This window comes from Vipera ursinii (genome assembly GCF_947247035.1).
Source record: "Vipera ursinii genome assembly, chromosome: 3".
Classification (NCBI taxonomy): domain Eukaryota; kingdom Metazoa; phylum Chordata; class Lepidosauria; order Squamata; family Viperidae; genus Vipera; species Vipera ursinii.
The window spans coordinates 192,180,774-192,199,286 of NC_139516.1; the positions used below are offsets into that span (position 1 = coordinate 192,180,774).

An 18,513-nucleotide genomic window follows, 5' to 3' on the forward strand; every position below is an offset into this window, starting at 1 on the left:
ATAAATACCAAAACAAATCCAAAAATGTGACTGTTCAAGTTTGTCCTTCATGAAGCATTCCACTGCCATTTAGCCACAAAGAATGAATGCAATCTCAGTGCTAATATGATGAGCAGGCTGTGATGATTGGCATTTTTTTTCTTCTCTCTCTGCGTGTTGTATTAGTGTAATAATTTTAAACACCAAAGTGGAATGCTGTGGACAAGGGAAAAAATGTAGTGTTTGCACGGATTATTCCTAACAAGCCAACATTTTATATAGTTGCAAGAGATTTTCTCCTGCCTGTTCAGGCTTGGTGATGAAGAGTGATATTTTAATAGGCAGATGGTAAAGACAATTACAGTTTGGGGCTCAGCTGGGAGTTACATCAGTTTATTGCAAATTATTAGTTGATAAATGCTTCTGTTTACAAGCAAAGTCTTAAGCAGCTTTATAATCAGTTTATCAGCTGTAGCCTGATTTTTGACAGCTTGCCTGAAGGGCTACGCAAACATACCTTCCTTGGCTGTTTAGAAATTATGGTGACCATGCCGGGATGCTGATAGGCAGCCTCTGTGCACCTGTAGATTGATTCAAGTGTGCTGTTAGTTGTAATAAAGGTTAACGGAGTAAAATCCTCAAGGTGCCACACACAAAGCAGCTTTTCTGATTCTGCTAAAGGGGATGTGCCTGACTGAAACCAATGCATTTTTGCACCAATCAAATGTATCCTTACCAGAAAGGGCTAGTAGGATTGTGCATATCCCAAAATGCTTTTTTTCATTAATATGCCTATGTAGATCCACATTTCCTGTGGATTTGCTGTCTTCATTGAAATACACAGGAGAGTCCAGACACATTAAAAGCACACACCACTTTCTTTTAGTGGCATTTTCCTACGGTAGTTTATTTTTAAAAAATAGTATTTTCATTACTAAAGTGGATGAGAATGAAAAAAAAGGCTAAAAGCCCACAGATGCTCTGCTGCATTTATAATAAAATAATCCTGTGCTAAAATAAACAGTATATTGCTGGCAAAAAAATTCTCTTAAATTCTGCATCATTCAACTGTATTTGAATGATACTATTTCACCCTTAATTGCAGAAATTCAAAATATATAAACCCAGATAAAAACAAGGCGTTGTTGAAAACATTGCTTCAGACTAGTTGTTAGATAAAGAAGCTATCTCATCTGTCTTTGTTTGCAAAAATATCTGACTTTCACTGATAGCCATGACACCTAAATTTGGAGACTGTGAGAGGGTGTATTCCTTTAAAGTCAGTTATCTAAAAGCATTGTTTGCTGTTTGTGTCAAATATTCAGTGTTTTGCAACTGGACATCGGTCGTATGAATTAGAAACCAAAACAAAAAAAAAAACAAAATATTTGAAGGAAGTCTTAAAAGGCACAGAATTTCTAAGAATGTCCATTTCTTTATTCTCCAGCGATAAATAAATGTAGACAACTCCATCATGGGGAACAAGCAAGTGAAACTGATCACAATATTCTCCTTGTGGATTTTTCCTCCTTATATAGATCTCTGGTTTATTTTTTGCTCTCCTCCTAGTGGATGTTTTACACAAATTAGTGGATTTCAGTGCTCACTTGGAAGACACATACTCAAATCCCTATAATTATTACAAAAAAAACAAAAAACAACCCTGTCATTCAGATAAAAGAGGGTTGTTCGATGGTAAGACAATACCAGGTTCTTTAGTTCTGTGTGCCAGACAAAGATGTTGACAGAGACAGAGTCTGGTCAACACAAACAAAAAAACAGGCAGAATTCAGAATAACAGATTTGGAAGACACCTTGGAGTCCAGCCCTCTGCTCAAGCAGGAAACCCTCTACATTTCAGACAAATGGTTGTCCAATCTCTTCTTTCTTTCTATATTTCTTACCCAAATCTATAAATTTTTCCCATCATTTTTCAAATTTTGCATTAGGAACTCCATCTCATTCGTACTACATGTTTATCTTTTTTTTAGGATAATTTCTTTATTATTTATTTATTTTATTTATTTTAATTCCATTTATATCCCGCCCTTCTCCGAAGACTCAGGGCGGCTTACAAGCTTAGCAGTAGCCTTCATTCTATGTATATGCCTGCTTATTAGGGCTTTTCACACACACCCCAAGCGGCATTATTACAAAGTCAGCTTATTGCCCCCAACAATCTGGGTCCTCATTTTACCGACCTCGGAAGGATGGAAGGCTGAGTCAACCTTGAGCCTGGTGGGATGCAAACCTGCACTAATTGCAGGCAGCTGGTGTTACTTAAGGAGGCATTAGCCCACTGCTCCACCAAGGCTTATTAGATAAACTCCCTAAGTCACAGAATTGTGAGGAAGTGTTTCATTCTTCAGAACAATTTAGAGGACGGGTTTAAAGAAAATAAATACATATACCCAAAATCAGATCGTGTAGAAAGAAATGGTTATTTAAGTAATGAACTGCATTTATTGCTATTTTGGCTTGGATTTGGGATTATAGTTAGTTGGTCCTCCTTTGTTCCTCTATATCAGGAGTGTCCAACCTTGGCAACCCCAAGACTTGTGGACTCCAACTCCCATGCTGGCTGGGGAATCCTGGGAGTTGACTTCCCATCACACCATCACAGACACTAGACCATTCTCCTCCTCTCCTTAAAAAAGAAGCTGAAGTGGAAAGTTGCCATATCTGTATCTGTGTTCATTCTATGTTTCCTTGCACAATATATCCCACTGCAAGCTGCTTTTTGAAATTTGTACCGGCTTTGGGGAAAAGGCATTTGAGATGCAGAGGGGTTTCTATCCAGGAAAAGTAAGAAAATTCTTGCCAAGTAATTAGTGGCTTTCACATATCTAAAAGGTCATAACTGGTCTGGAATCTGAATTGCATCTTTTTCTCCTTTGCAAGCCAGTTACACGCTCAGTCCTGTTAGCATAGAAGAGCCCATATTTACAATGAAATTGAGAAAAAGAGAGCTTGTTTATTGTATGTAGCAGCACAGAAGCTAAGGAATGGACTGAACTGGACAGATCTATTTTGCATTCACACAGCTCGCCTTTTGTGGTCCGTTCCTTGGCTACAAATTATGGGTTGAGTGAAGTCATAAAAATCTTGTGCCTGTTAACATTGCAGTGCTAACTATTATAGATTATTCTTCAGAGACATGAGAGACAAATTATGCCATTGGGGACAGATTATGACTGTAGGAATTCTGCATTGCCTGTGCTTAAAAGTCTGCAAATTTTTATACAAGTGGAAACTGAAATTAAGATTAGAGGCTAGGTATCAGTGGCAATATCCTTTGATCTGTAAACATGGAAAAATTACAAAATATCCCAGTACATCATGCCATTAATCCTAATATAAAGCTGCCAGCACTTTCCATTAGCTTTGTATGAGGGTGAATATACATGAGCTGTTGCTAAATCTGTTGTGCGAATAGCTTGTTCAGTACATGCCCTGGAAAAGGAAATAAATGCCATACCAAACATTTTGGAAAAAGTTCTGTAAGTAAAAATATTGAGCTTTAACATGGATAAAGCTGATAAAGTGTTTCTGATTTATGGCTGTGCATGGCTCAAATGCCTATCAGTTATTCTTACACTATTTTGTTCAAAAACTTGTATAAACCATGAGTTGGCATATTGGAGAATACTGAAGAAGCATTAATCAACCCAAATAAACAAGTGCAGAGATCTATCTAACCACTGTGAAGTAGTTAATAAATTTTTAAACAATTTTATTATAGAAAGAAGGTCTAAAAGAGTAGTGCTTAATTATCTGGACTCCTCCTGTTCTGGGCTCTCTTTTGATTGTATTAATGAAGCAGCTGGCCCATTGTTTCTCTTTAATTCCTCTATTGTTTTAAGAATATGTCAAAGCTCTTTATTCTTTTATCAGGTGCTCTGCAGAAGGAACCACACAATACCTCATATTCCTACTGTATTTGCCTATGCACAAAGAAGTCTCCGACACATTTTTCAGAAAAGGGGCACACATAATTTATAAGTTCTATTCCTTGCACTACTCTACTGTCAAGAATTTTCAACAATATTGGATGTGGATTTATTCACATGTTTTTCCCCCATTAAGCAGTGTGGCTGCCTTATAGATATGTGCCCTCCGTTCATGTTTATCCCTGAAAATCCAGGCGTGTGCTAAGAAGCATTCTTGAGGAGAGGGTAAAAGGGTGCTATTTCATATAAGCAAACGAATGCCCAGCCTTTCCCATAGGAAAGATCTGGTGGCAGCTTTCTGAATTCCATTTAAATGCTTAAAATAAAAGGCCAGTCCAAACAAACATCTTCCCAGGGCTATTTTTTTTTATGAAATAGAAACGATTAATTCAAATACCAGCAAGGCCGTCTGTTGCCAAGCGTCATTTTAAGCCTGCAGACTGGCATAAGTTGCCATTGCAACGAGCTCCCCCGATACTCTCTGACCCTCCTTCAAAAAAACATATGTACCCAAGAAATGGACACTTTGCTGCTCCTGCGGTGACAGTCCAAGGCAGCACATACAAATAAGAAGCAAGGGGAGAAGAAAATCTGCTTTCTTTGGTGGCATGATAGGCTGGAAAGGTACCCAGACAAAAATGGAAAAACAGAGGCTTCATGAAAGCATCTAGAAGTTTAATGAAGCTTGGATTCTTGTGCAAAACCAGATGAAATGTTCTTTGATAGAACCATTAAATGCTGCTGCTTTCCTGAACTTACCTGAAATCCGGGGAAAATGCAGTTGCTTTGCATTTCTTCATCCTCTTTGTCTTAGGAGGAAAATTAAACTATTTTTAGCATTTTCTCCCTGCTGAGGCACTGCAGTTAAATGTGACAGAGAGGCACGAATCAGAAAGCCATATGGCACCCCTGATTTTGAAGCAGGTTTCCCCAACTCAAATCGGCAGGGAATCATCTTTAAAACCAGGAAGAGCATCCTGTCCCTCTATTTTATATTGCTCGTAAAGCAAATCATTCATTCCAGAAGTACAAAGGACAGTGAATGACTCACTCAGTTGGCTAAAGATCATTTTGATAGAACAAAGGGGGCAATGTAACCACAATGATCTCCTGGTAGTTTCCATCCAGAACATCTGCCACTTGCGTTGGGACCAGGTTTTTTTTCTCCTGCATCTTCAGTGTCTATTTTTGGAGTGGGAACTGCACACTTTCCAGAATTCTGTCCCTTGAATTTCAGTTTCCTTGAAAACAAGTATGGGGGGAGAGGTTGCTCTGCATAATTATACGCCTTCCAGCATAGAGCTTCTGAGTTGGACAGCTCATATGGAAATGATCCAGTTACAGCATCTGAAATGCTATGTGGTCACCATATCAAGAACACCATGCCAACTGAGCACCAGCATGGCCAGCTGTTTGCATGTCATAGTTGGTCACACAGTTGTATCATTTTCAAGTATGCCTCATCACAAAGACTGGAAGTGCTACGGCTTTGTGTAGAGTCACTTCACCTCGTGTACTTGTCATCTGGCATTATGCCCACTGTTGCCTTACAAACAGCAGCCATGCCATAGTACGAATTAGACTGTCATTTTGTAATGTGGTGTGGATCAGGCATGCTTGTAATCTCTGAGTAAGCGTTGTTGTTTACTGTGTGTCTGTTTACACACATGTAAAGGCACATATAAATATGCTAAGATAAGTTCTCTACTAGAGATGCTGTTCCTTACTTTAGTGCTCTCTGAGCCTAGCATTTTGTTGTTATATTTATCAGTCATAGAGATAAATTAGAAATCATTATGCAAACAGAAGGCATCTTACAAGGGGGTTTTGGAGGGAGTTGGGGGAGAGAGATTGTAATGTGTTGTGTTTTTATTAGCGTGAATTTTGCCATTGTAATTTTCGAATAGTATGGCTATAGTTCTGTGTCTTTATAGCAGATACAATTTCTTCCTCTATAGGTATGGTCATACAAAATAATTGAGACTTTGTCAGTGCTGTAGCCTAGCAACAGATAATACTGTTAGGCTACTGAATAGTTCCGGTTTGACAAGTAGGGAGTGTTTTTTTGTGTTTATCATGTTTGCTAATGATGGGATCCTTTCCAAAGGACTTGTCTTAATCTTAATTAGAGTTTATCGGCAGAGGCCGGTATGACATTCTGCAGGCACTGATTTCATAAATAATAAAAAGAGCACATGAAAAAAATTGGCAGGACTGGGATATTTGAGGCAACTGATTATTGTAATAGAAGCATATATTTTCCAAAATGTGATCAACTTTGAACTATGACTTTACTCATTGCTCTCAAAAATGTGCTGACAAAATTCACAACGGTTTTGACAGCAATTATTAGGGTCAGTTGTAGACTTCCTGTTAGGAAACAGAGCTGTTTCCACAGCCCAGGATGATAAAGGTTACAAAGAACAGAGATCGGAGCATATTTTTGTGCAAAAATGTTATTTGAGTGACCTAAAAAATATATGTACAAAGATGGAGCATCAGTGAAATGAAACAGAGGAAAAGAGTACCTCAAAATAGCTTTTTCTTTTGGTAAAAACTGAATGTATCTGTTGTATAGTGAGTTCTTTGGAAGCAGGAAGCAAGACGAGAGGTTTCAACAGGAACATTTCTTTAGTGAGGCAAACAGGAATAGAACTGAAACAGAGGCTTCTGCACAGCTACTTATACAGTTGGCCACTAGGCGGTGGCCAATAGGTTCAAAGGAACTCATTCCCGCCCCAAATCATCCACTGATCATCTTGGAGACTGCATGTCTGGCTAGCCAGTGACTGTTACACAGACAACTCAACCTTAAGCAACATTCAAAAGACACGTGAAAACAGTTCAAGTAAAATCCCAATACATTACGCCCCTCCCCCCTAGAATGTACACACATTCTTAATATTATTTGAGAATAAAGTCTTGCAAATATGGTGGTGGTCTGCATGACCTTGTAGACTGCCTGGGGGATCCAGACAACTCCCGGTCCACCAGCTTGCCCACCGGGCTGGGTAGACCAGGACTCAGGAGTTCATGAGAATCAGATTGACTTGAGTTCCTTTGGCTGGCCATTCCAGGTCAGCCCAGACCAAAGTCCAAAGAAGAAGCAGAGTTAGCACAGCGGCTGTCTTGTTTGAGTTGACTTTTCCCGTCAGGGGATCCATGTTGCACTCCCGGACTTTGCCCATCTAGGACCAGCTCCCCGTAATGCTGACTGGTTAAGTCCTCAGAGTGTGTGAACTGCCCTGCTGGGCTGCCGGTTTCTGGCTCTATTTGTGGACCTGCCATGAGGTCCTCGCTTAGTGGCCATTCTGCAAAACGCTTCCACAGCTGATCAATATGGCGGCGAATGACTCGCCCCCCCCCATCCAGAGCCACCTTGTAGGACAGAGGTCCTGAAATTTTGACAATTTTACTTGGCATCCACAGGTTCCCATGTCCATAGTTTCGGGCCCACACCCCATCACCCACTTGCAACCCTCTTGGAGCCTTTGGGAGAGAGATGTCTGCTGCCACCCAGTCAGGATGCAACCTGTCCAACTTTGATGGACATGATTGAAATGGACACGCTGAACCCGTGTCCAGTTCCATCCTGCAAGGAATGCCTTGCAGCTCGACTTGAAGCTGAAGTTTGGGCTTAAGGGGACAGTGAGTTCCCGTGGGGCAAACACTCCAATGGCTGGAGCAAAACCCTACACTATGCTGCCCTGGGGCTCCAGTACCTCTTCTGATCGGAACATATGATTGGCGGTCCTTCTGACGACCTCTGCAGACTGACGCGATGTGGCTGGTCTTCCCGTAGGCCCAACCGTAGGCCACAACCCAAACACCCAGGGAAGGGAACTGCCTTGTAAGGAGTCTTCAGTTCCTTGTTGTGGTGCTGTTGGATCTTGTCAACTTCCAAGTCTGAAAATTGGCACAGGCGCGAAGCTTGTCTCAATGCCGCAATGAATTCCGTGGCTGTCTCTCTGGGTTGTTGAACTCTTTGTTCGAAGACGTGCCTCCATGCGATCATCAGCTTGGGCTGGAAATGGTCGCTAAGTCATTTCTTCAGGTCCGCAAAAGTAAGGGACTCCAGCTGCGCCAGTGCAACTAAATTCTCCACGATGTCGAATGTTGCAGGCCCACAGACATAGAGGAGTGTTGCGGCCTTCAGGCTGTCTTTGGCAACTTGGTTGGCACGGAGGTAGTTTTCTACTCTTGAGATGTAGGATGACCATCTCTCTGGGTGAGTAACATCAAATTTCTCAAGCTTTCCGACTTTCGCCATCTTCAGGAAGTCTTCGCGGCTCGGGTCTCTCTCCGCCTCATCCTGCTCCTTCTTTAGGCCCACAGGTTGGAGTGGTGGCTAGCGTGGCTTGTTAGGCCGACCGAGGGGGGGGGGACGCGTTCCTTGCCAGGCACTTTGCTGGCCTCATCCCCTAGTGACTTTCAGCTCTTCCGAAGAAGCAGGATCCCACCCTCGTCGCCAGTGTTGTGTAGTGTGTTCTTTGGAAGCAGGAAGCAAGACAAACAGGAACAGAACTGAATCAGAGGCTTCTGCGCAGTTACTTATATGGTTGGCCACTAGGTGGCAGCCAATAGGTTTAAAGGAATCCATTCTTGCCCCAAATCATCCAGTGATCTTGGAGACTGCATGTCTGGCTAGCCAGCTACCGTTACACAGACAACTCAATTGAGCAACCTTAAGCAGCATTCAAAAGACACGTGGAAACAGTTCAAGTAAAGTCCCAAGACATTACACCATCTGTTATTGTTCAAATGAGGATAGCTAAGTATCCTTTCTAAAGAAAAGAAGTTCCATCTTTCCACTTCATTTAGCTGTTCTTTCTCACCTGCAACTCCTACTTGCTATAGAAAACAAGAATTTATTTTTCCCTCAGGAGAAACAGGTACCTGAATAATGGCACCATTAAGATTTATTTATTTTATTTTATTTTGGGGATCAAAGTGAGTATTTCCCCCTTCATGACTTTAGACCAGCAGTACACAGGTTTGTTTGTTTTTTCAGGCTAAAGCTCCTTCGTGATGGTAAGATGGGATGTGGGAAGAACAGGCTGTACATGAATAAGTTCAATTTACTTACATCTATTTTATCTTTTTTACTGCTTCTTACTTCACTCAATATTAGAAGTTGGAGTATGCAGGGTTCAATCTACAATCATGCACCCATGCTTTCGTCAGTTTAAAGGCGCTACCAATGTGTACTGTGTGTTAGCCACATTAGTCAATGTTTTATTTCACAAATAGTAGTTTGGCTCAGAAAGAAACAGGGAGGAATCGAATCATTGAGCTGGAAGGCATCTTGGAGGTCTTCTAGTCCAACCCCTTGCCCAAGGCAGGAGTCCTTATACCATTCCAGACAAATGGTTGTCCAACCTTTTTTTGAAAACCTCCAGCAATTGAAGCACCCACAACTCCAGGAGGCAAGCTGTTCCACTGTATAATTGTTCTTCAATAAGGAAAGTACTCCTTAGTTCCAGATTGGATCTCCCTCTGAAAAGCTTCCATTGCTTCTTTTCCTGCTGTCAGGTGCTATGGAGAATAAATCAACCTCTGCTTCCTTCTGACACCCTTCAAGTATTGGAAGACTGTTATCATGTCTCCCCTAAGCCTTCTCTTAATTTGGCTAAACATACCTAGTTCCCTTAGCCATTCATTGCAAGATTTAGCCTCCAGACCCCTTACCATCCTTGTTGCCAATGCTTTTTTTGTAAAAGCAAAAGGTGCCGGAACTCACACATGTCATACAACCCGCCTTGCCTACCCTACAAGGTTCCATCCAAAAAAGGTGCCGGAACTCCGTTCTGAATGTTCTATGAGAAAAAAAGCCCTGCACACATGTCATACAACGCACCTTGCCTACCCTACAAGGTTCCATCCAAAAAAGGTGCCGGAACACCGTTCTGAGCGTTCTATGACAAAAAAGCCCTGCTTGTTGCTCTTCTCTGCACTCTTTCTAGGGCTTTAGCATGTTTTTGGCATCATAGCTCACAAATTGGGTCAACCCCGAGTTTAAAAAATAGGCTTCAAAATGTAGGTGGAAGAGAAGCATTCACCAAGCAAATGAGAGGACTCATCAGGGAAGATCCATACTGTACAAAACATTAGCTTGACAGAAAGTTGGTTTGATAGAAGTTTGTATTTCTTATAGGTCTGGAGATGATAAGGAAGAATATAAAAATAGGGGAAGAAGGAAATTCAGATGTACTGGTAGTTTGGGGGGGTTGTGAGCTGAAGATGCTCATTTTTTGCTAGCGTCAAGGCATATTTCATTAAATAACTGCTTACCTACATTTATCACTAAACTGCACAGGGGTACAGAGATTTGCAGTCTTGTAATAAATACTGTACATTTGATTTGCATGTGAAGTGAAAATGGTAAAACCAAATGCATTACTAGCCAAAAAAAGTGAACGCAAAGAAACTTTTCTTTGAAAGACTGGATTATTGCCTCCTTTTCTTGGAAATCAGCCTCAAGTTTTCCTTCTCAAACACATTGAAAGTATTATTGCTTTGTTTGCTCATCTTTGAAAGCTAATAGGACTGGATTAATTAATTGTGCAGGATTCCACTAAAACAATGTCCTAATTATTCTATTTTGCTGTTGTATATCATACCCTGTTCTTATCTCCACCACCAGATTTTTGCAACAAGTTGTTTTAAAACTGTAATCTCTTTGAGGAAAGGAATGAAGTGCAGTTGAAAAGACAGTTATGCTGAAAGATAAACAGCAATATTACTTATCAAATTTGTTATTCACTAGTGTGAATTTTATTTTATTTTCCCAATTAATACACATACTTGTGCACAGGACACACACTCACAAACACACCTGAAAAGAGGTCGGGGAAAACCTTTTAAAGCATAAACTATGCAACATTATTGCAGTCTTTACTGTTCTGGATAAATATCTAGGTCTGAGACTAAAGATAACACCATATAAGTGCCTAACCTATCTAAACATATTCAATAAATGAGCATTCATTATCATGTTCAAATACATTAGTTCATTACTTCTTACATAGTTAATTTTCTTTTCAATGCATGACATGTGACATTTACAACCCACACTTTGGTATACTTCACTGTTGGAAGAAAATACGTCTTTTTAATTTGAATAGTTCTTTATGAAACAAATCTCAGAGCATATCCCTAAAGGATGTTGGATTGGCTTAGCTGTGGATATAAGGTTGTATTTCATGATGTGAAAAGGTTCTTTTCCCCTCCAGGAGAAAAATGGCCCACAAACCAGAAAAGTATAAAAAGATTGTGTGAAGGAATAAGGACTACATTTTGTTCATTATTATTTCCTTCCTCATTAATACCCCATTGGAATGAATACACACATATTCAATTATTTCTTTATTTTGAGCACTTTTTATAACCTTTTGTTATTTTGACTCTAATTGATATGTTTTTTTATTATCCTCCTAAACCTTCTCATTGCAACTCGTGTCTTTTAATATTTTAATATTTAAACTTACAGGTGGGTGGGTAGAGAAATATTTTAATTATTGGGTTTTTTAAAAAATTGTTCTTTATGCTGTTTCAGTTTCAAATGTGATATAAACATTAAATACACTTTAAATGAACATATTTAGGAAGCTCATTTGAAAAACAAAGTATAACAAAATAATTAGCTAAATATACATAAGAAAATGAGAACAATCTGCATCCAACCAATATCCATTTTTCATAAGAAAAAAAACTGCATTTGAGGAATATATGCATCATACAGACATTTTAAAAAACATAAGTAATATGAAGTTTTGCTTTTGAAGCTTCCATCTATATTTTCATCAAAGCATTACTCAGGAATGTTATAGGCTATTTCCTTACTGGTGATTTACAGTATAGCATTATCAGCTCAGTGCAATAAAGCCTATCACATCATTATCATCATCATCATTATTGTTGTTGTTGTTGTTATTTTGGTACAATAATGTCTGGGTAATTCTGGAAGATGCTGTTAGTTCCTTATGGGGGAAAATAACCATAAAGACAGAGGATTCCCCCCGTAAGTGGGGGGACATGTCGTACAAAATATGACCTGTTTTTGTTTTTGTGTGCTTGTATGCAGGAGGCCAGCTGTGGTGCACAACAACAAAAGTTATTGCGGAGGGAGAAGAGCTAATTGCCTTTGTTGTCGATTTTGACTCAAGGCTGCAAGCTGCCAGTCAGATGACCCTCACTGATGGGATGTATCCCGCTCGACTATTGGATTCAATACAACTGCTCCCTCAACAAGCTGCAATGGCATCCATTTTGCCAACAGCTATTGTGAACAGTGAGTACTGTATTGAAGTTCAATTTAAAAAAATAATGTTAATAAAATTAAAGCTGGTGTATTCATAATCTCTAACACTTGTCAGCATTATTTTCAAGTTAGTGGGGATGGAGGAGAGAGATCACAGACTATTTTCTAAACTGCTGGTGAGAGTTTATTTGAAAATAAACCACGGTGTGATTATAGAAATCTAGATGTTGTGGGATGCCTTTTTCCTTGAGATTTTGTTCATTTTAATTCAAGGCAGAATGATTGTTCAGGAGTATTTTAGCATCTCACATCTGAAACGATATAACTCAAGAACTCTGGTATATGTGTGAATGCTGGTTCATGTATTTTCTGAGCAATACCTGAGAACAAATATGGCATGACTTAAATAATAATAATAAAAAAGTACAATTTAACATTTACCCGAAATCCTATATAGGTGTCCATAAAAGTCATTAGAAAGACATGAGTTTGTTTTTATTTTATTTTTCTGTTTAAAAAAGCCACTTCTTCAATTTAATTGGACTCGTTGCAGCAGTTGAGCAAACGTTTTAGTTGCATGGGGACCGTTCCTATTCCAGTCCATAACGATATAATTCAGTTGAAAGAGAGAGCCAAGAATGTACGTTTCAACTGCTTCTTCATTTCCAGTATTGTTACATTGATGGAAGGTTGCAAGCAAAATATAAACTATATTCACCTGAAATAGCTATAGTAATTTGTGTGATCTATTAACTGTATTTTTTTATTTTATTATTTTTTTATTTATTTTGCACTGGGTAGGCTTAATCCCTATATTTAACCACCCGGAAAGGGCATGCAGATTTTAAGACTCTGAACTTGTATATACAGCAGATACATCATTTAAAACAAGGAAACAAACAAAACATATATCTAACACCTGGTTTATTTCTGACTTAGAAATATGTCTTGTTTATCAGTTGAGTGCTATGTTTCAATCTTGAAATAAAATGAGTTTTTTTTTAAAAAAAAATAACAGAATTCAGAATTGTTGTACTCATGTTGCTATAAGCTATGGCTTATTTGCACTTTCTGTTTATCTGTCTACCTGTATCAATTTGCTTCTTATCTATCTATCCTCTGTCTATTTTCTACAGAAGATATATTCCCTTGCAAATCTTGTGGCATCTGGTACCGAAGTGAAAGAAACCTGCAAGCTCATCTCATGTACTACTGCAGTGGCAGGCAAAGAGAAGGTGCTCAGTTATCAGAGGAGAACGAGGAAAGTATTCAACAGATATCTAGCTTCTGCCCTTTTCCACAGTGCACCAAAAGTTTTTCCAACGCAAGGGCTCTGGAAAATCATTTAAATTCTCACAGTGGTAAGTAAAAGAGGTGCTCCCACTGGAATCATCGAACAGTTCAGTCTTAAAGGGAAAAAAGAAGCACCAAAGACGGCAAACCAGACAGTGAACTTGGTGAATTATATTTTAGGTTGAAGTATGTCCTTTAGTGCCCAGTAAGATGGCAACATCTAGCTGACTGGAACTAATCTTAAACTCTTGAACAGAGTTGAGTGGTGTCTGGTTGGGTGGGAGTAAAAATGTAAAGATGCCAGGCATGACTTAAGATCAATTCTTTTTTCACATGTGTGTGTGAGACACAGGCTAAAAGGGGCACAATTGTATCTATGTTATTAACAATCAAGAAAGAAACTCTACCCCAATCAAGGCTAGTAGGTCAGGCTACCATATATAAAACAGAAAACCTCACTCTCCCACACACTGATCTTCTTACCTAATCTGGTAAGAAAACATCTGCAAAGAGGAAAGCAAGTGGAAGGGACACAAAGAACCCAATAGTTACTACCTGGATAGGAAATTTCATGGCAATAGACCAGATAGCAAAGTCAGAAAGTATCCCAGAAATAAGCGATTGCAAACTATTTGTACATGATTACCAAGAAAATGTGTCAGTGAACGAAGGAGCTTGAAAGAGACTGTCTTTTCTTTCATTGTACCTGCCTACTCTTTCCACATTCTAGTTACAACATCAACATTTAATGAACGGCTGTCCTTTATTTAAAGTAAATGGAAAGTATTATAGATAAAATAGCTCATTCTCGGGCAGTTTGATAGATGAGATGAATGCCAGTTAAATGATAGTTCTGGAAGTGGCCTGCTCAAAGAAAAGCAGTTTGTATAATATATTATAACTGCACATACTGTAGATAGTTATTGGAGATAACCTTGAATTTGATGATTTGTCTGATAAGTGTCGTGGTCACTAAAACTGGGCTATCTGCAAGTACCTAGAGTAACAGATCAGGGAAATTTGGTTCTATGTATCCAGTTAGGACAAAACCTTTCCTGGTTAATTTTAAATTGGCTGCCCTTCATCCTGTAGTGATAATGGGTCCACTATGTCTCTTTGGGATCTGGTGGATTCTAAGTGATTTTCAGATACTTAGGGAACTATGTATTGCCATGGCTGGCTTTACTCTGTAACCACAACAATTGTAGGATGCAGATTTGAAAGTGATCATGACTCATTGACATGATCACTTTCAAATACCATCTCTTAAGAAAAAAAGGTTACTTTTGATGTAGCAAGGCATTGAAGGTGATGAAAGAACTATTGAGACCTTAGTACATTTATCTAGCAAATCCCTAACAATTTTTACTGTATTTTGTAAGACCATATCCACATTTCATAAGTAGTCTTACTTTGCTGCCCTTCTTACTATCCACTTGTTTACTCTTCAAGTATGTTCTTGAACAGGGCTCTCCAAACTTGGCAACCTTAAGACTTGTGGATTTCAACTCCCAGCATGGCTGGCTGAGGAATTCTGGGAGTTGAAGTCCACAAATCTTAAAGTTGCCAAGTTTGGAGAGCCCTGATCTTGGAGATAGAATTATGGGATAACTATGAAGCTTCTAACATTGGAACATTTCAATTCTTTTATGGCACAATGTGTGCCTTATCAGCTAGAGCAGGGGTAGGCGACCTCAGCTCTTTTATGACTCATGGACTTCAACTCCCAGAATTCCTGAATCAGCTGACTCAGGAATTCTGGGAGTTGAAGTCCATGAGTCATAAAAGAGCCGAGGTTACCTACCCTTGAGCTAGAGTGTTATATTATGATTTCTTGTTTTTTATTCTTTAAATAAAATGTAATGGAATATTCCAGTTCATTCTATATTATGTTATATTATTATTTACTTTTTATGCCTTTTGTAGGAGTAAAAATGGAAGAATTTCTTCCCTCTGGCTCTAGCCTGAAATGTACTGTTTGTAACTATACCGCAGATTCGGTTATCAACTTCCATCAACACCTATTCTCACATCTCACTCAAGCTGCCTTCCGATGCACGCATTGCCACTTTGGCTTCCAGACTCAGAGGGAACTGCTACAGCACCAAGATCTCCACATTACTGGCAACAAACTACAGAGAGAAAGTGATGCTGAGCACTCTCCGAATGCCAGTGAAGAGACTTTGCAGGCCCCTGATAGTTCCCAAAGCCAAAAGACAGTGCAGACAAAGGATGTGAGTTCTGACACTGAGCTTGATAAATGTGAGAAGAAGACTCCTCTTTTCCTTCCAAATCAGAGGCCAGAAACACAGACCACTCCACATAAGCAGAGCTTCTCATACACCAAAATAAAATCTGAGCCATCTAGCCCAAGGCTTGCCTCATCTCCAGTCCAACCTAATCTCGGTCCTTCATTCCCTATGGGTCCTTTTCTTTCTCAGTTTGCTTTTCCCCAGGATATCACAGTGGTTCCACAGGCTTCTGAGATCTTAGCCAAGATGTCTGAGCTGGTTCATCGAAGACTGAGGCATGGAAGTAACAGTTACCCTCCGGTCATTTACAGTCCACTGATGCCAAAAGGAGCTACCTGTTTTGAGTGTAACATCACATTCAACAATCTAGATAACTATTTAGTTCACAAGAAGCACTACTGCAACAGTCGATGGCAACAAATGGCGAAGTCACCAGATTTTGGCAGTGTTTCAGAAAAAATGCCTGAGGCTGTGAGTCCTGGCAATGGGCAAAATGCAATCAGCATTTTGAGTGCAACTGCTCACACTTCAGATCCTGAGAATCAACTTCTTCAGGCATCTTGTATCAATTCTTCTACTGTCCTTGATATCATTGGGACAAACAGTAAGGGTCATGACAAAGACTTTTCATCACAAGTGAAGAAGCTGTCAAATACTGTCAATAGTGATGATAAAATGAATGGGAAGCCTTCTGATGGCAAGAACTCAACCTCTACATCTTTAATAGAAAGCGAAAGTGATCCCAACAAAACTACATGTGAAGCCTGTAATATTACTTTCAGTAGGCATGAAACATACATGGTCCACAAGCAATATTACTGTGCCACTCGCCATGATCCCCCACTTAAAAGATCAGCTTCAAATAAAGTGCCCGCCATGCAGAGAACAATGCGTACACGCAAACGAAGGAAGATGTATGAGATGTGTCTACCAGAGCAAGAGCAAAGGCCACAGCTGGTCCAGCAACGCTTCCTTGAAGTAACTAATCTTGTCAACCCTTGCACATCTTCTCAAGAACCAACAGATAGCCTTGGAGAGTGCTACCACCCACGCTGTGATATCTTTCCAGGAATAGTTTCAAAACATTTAGAAACATCACTGTCTATTCATAAATGCACCCCAACCTCAAAATGTGACACGCAACATTCCACAATTTCCTGCTTGGAAATGGATGTCCCTATTGATCTCAGCAAAAAATGTTTGCCCCAGTCTGACAGGACATCCACTTCCCCAAAAAGGCTGCTGGACTATCATGAATGCACTGTATGCAAGATCAGTTTCAACAAGGTAGAAAATTACTTGGCGCATAAGCAGAATTTTTGTCCCGTCACTGTGCACCAACAGAATGAAATGGGACATCTTGATAGCAAAGTGTTTCAAAATCCAGAAAGTGAACGGAACAGCCCTGAGGTCAGTTATGACCGAAACATTATCAAATGTGAGAAAAATGGAAACTCAAAACAGGCTTCTCCCAATGGAAACTTGTTTTCTACGCACTTAGCAACCCTTCAAGGACTTAAGGTCTTTAATGAAGCCACCCAACTTATAGCTACAAAAGAAGAAAACAAACATTTTCTTCCTCAATGCCTTTACCCAGGAGCAATAAAGAAAGCTAAAGGAGCAGACCAGCTTTCTCCATATTATGGAATAAAGCCAACTGATTATATTTCTAGTTCTTTTGCTGTTCACCACAATGATGTAGATCAAAGTACAGCTGCAGAAGGTGATTCGCTGAAGGGCCAGACGCCATCCAATGGGTGCCCTGTTCAGAAAAAAGAATCTCTGCCCCTCTTGCCAAAAAACAGAGGGATGGTTATCATTAATGGTGGACTAAAACAGGAGGAAAGGCCTGCAGGAAACCCACAGCAAGAGAACATTTCCCAGACTACCCAACAGCATGAAGATGGACACAAATCACCATCTTGGGTCTCGGATAATAACTTAGCTGCCAATGAAAATGTCTCGCCAACCATTCCAGCAGCAGAAGAACAATTGTCTAGTATAGCAAAAGGGGTGAACGGTTCTACTCAGGCCCCTAGCAGTGGAAAATACTGCCGGCTGTGTGATATCCAGTTCAACAACCTATCAAACTTTATAACTCATAAGAAGTTTTATTGCTCATCCCATGCAGCAGAACATGTCAAATGAAAATGGCTGTCCCCCCATTTGGTATCTGTGTTTAGTATACAGTATCGTTCCATACAAGTCTGAAAGAGAGCTGTTTGTATGACTTCTGGACAATCAGGAGTTAGTTCATTATTGCTGAGTTGAAGAACTTAAAAGATGTACTTCCATTACAGTTCATTAGTAAAGTGTATTCTTGGTGCCATTTTCAAAACTATTTATTTATTTTACCAGCAGTGTTCATAGCTGTAGTTATTTTTAATTTAAAGAAAAAAAACTTTATATTAAAGTCATTTGTAATGTTATTGTATAATTGTGTAGCACATATGGTTTGCACTGTATAGTAGATTTTAAAGAAAATAGTCACAAACTCTACAAAAAAGGCATTTTAGAAATAGCTTCAAAAGCACCTGTGTATCCTATTTTTCCTTATATGCTATTGCAGATATGTGTAGATGCTAAAATATAATTTGCAAAAGGTTTCAACTATGCTGTAAAGTTTGCCTTAAAATTTTGATTTTTTAAAGAATTTGGCTCAGTTTGCACTTTATATTTTAGCAGATACAGTACCTTAGTCACTAGGCTTTGCATTTGTATGTAGCGGTATGTTTGTCTACTTTCTTACCCGAAATGTCTGTTAAAATGAAGATGGCAT

The 18,513-nt window shown here is 39.4% G+C and overlaps 1 protein-coding gene across 2 annotated transcripts in view; it reads left to right on the forward strand.

Moving 5' to 3' along the window:
* The window catches only part of ZFPM2 (zinc finger protein, FOG family member 2), a gene marked incomplete at both ends in the record, with an annotated part of 356,071 nt that extends 338,189 nt beyond the window's left edge, over positions 1 to 17,882 (forward strand). For both annotated transcript variants that reach the window (XM_083361236.1, XM_083361237.1), the window contains 3 exons: positions 12,013 to 12,219; positions 13,326 to 13,550; positions 15,409 to 17,882. In XM_083361236.1, the coding sequence (XP_083217362.1) occupies positions 12,013 to 12,219; positions 13,326 to 13,550; positions 15,409 to 17,882 (2,906 nt within the window). The remainder of the gene's footprint in view (positions 1 to 12,012; positions 12,220 to 13,325; positions 13,551 to 15,408) is intronic.
* Between the last annotated feature and the right edge of the window lie 631 nt (positions 17,883 to 18,513).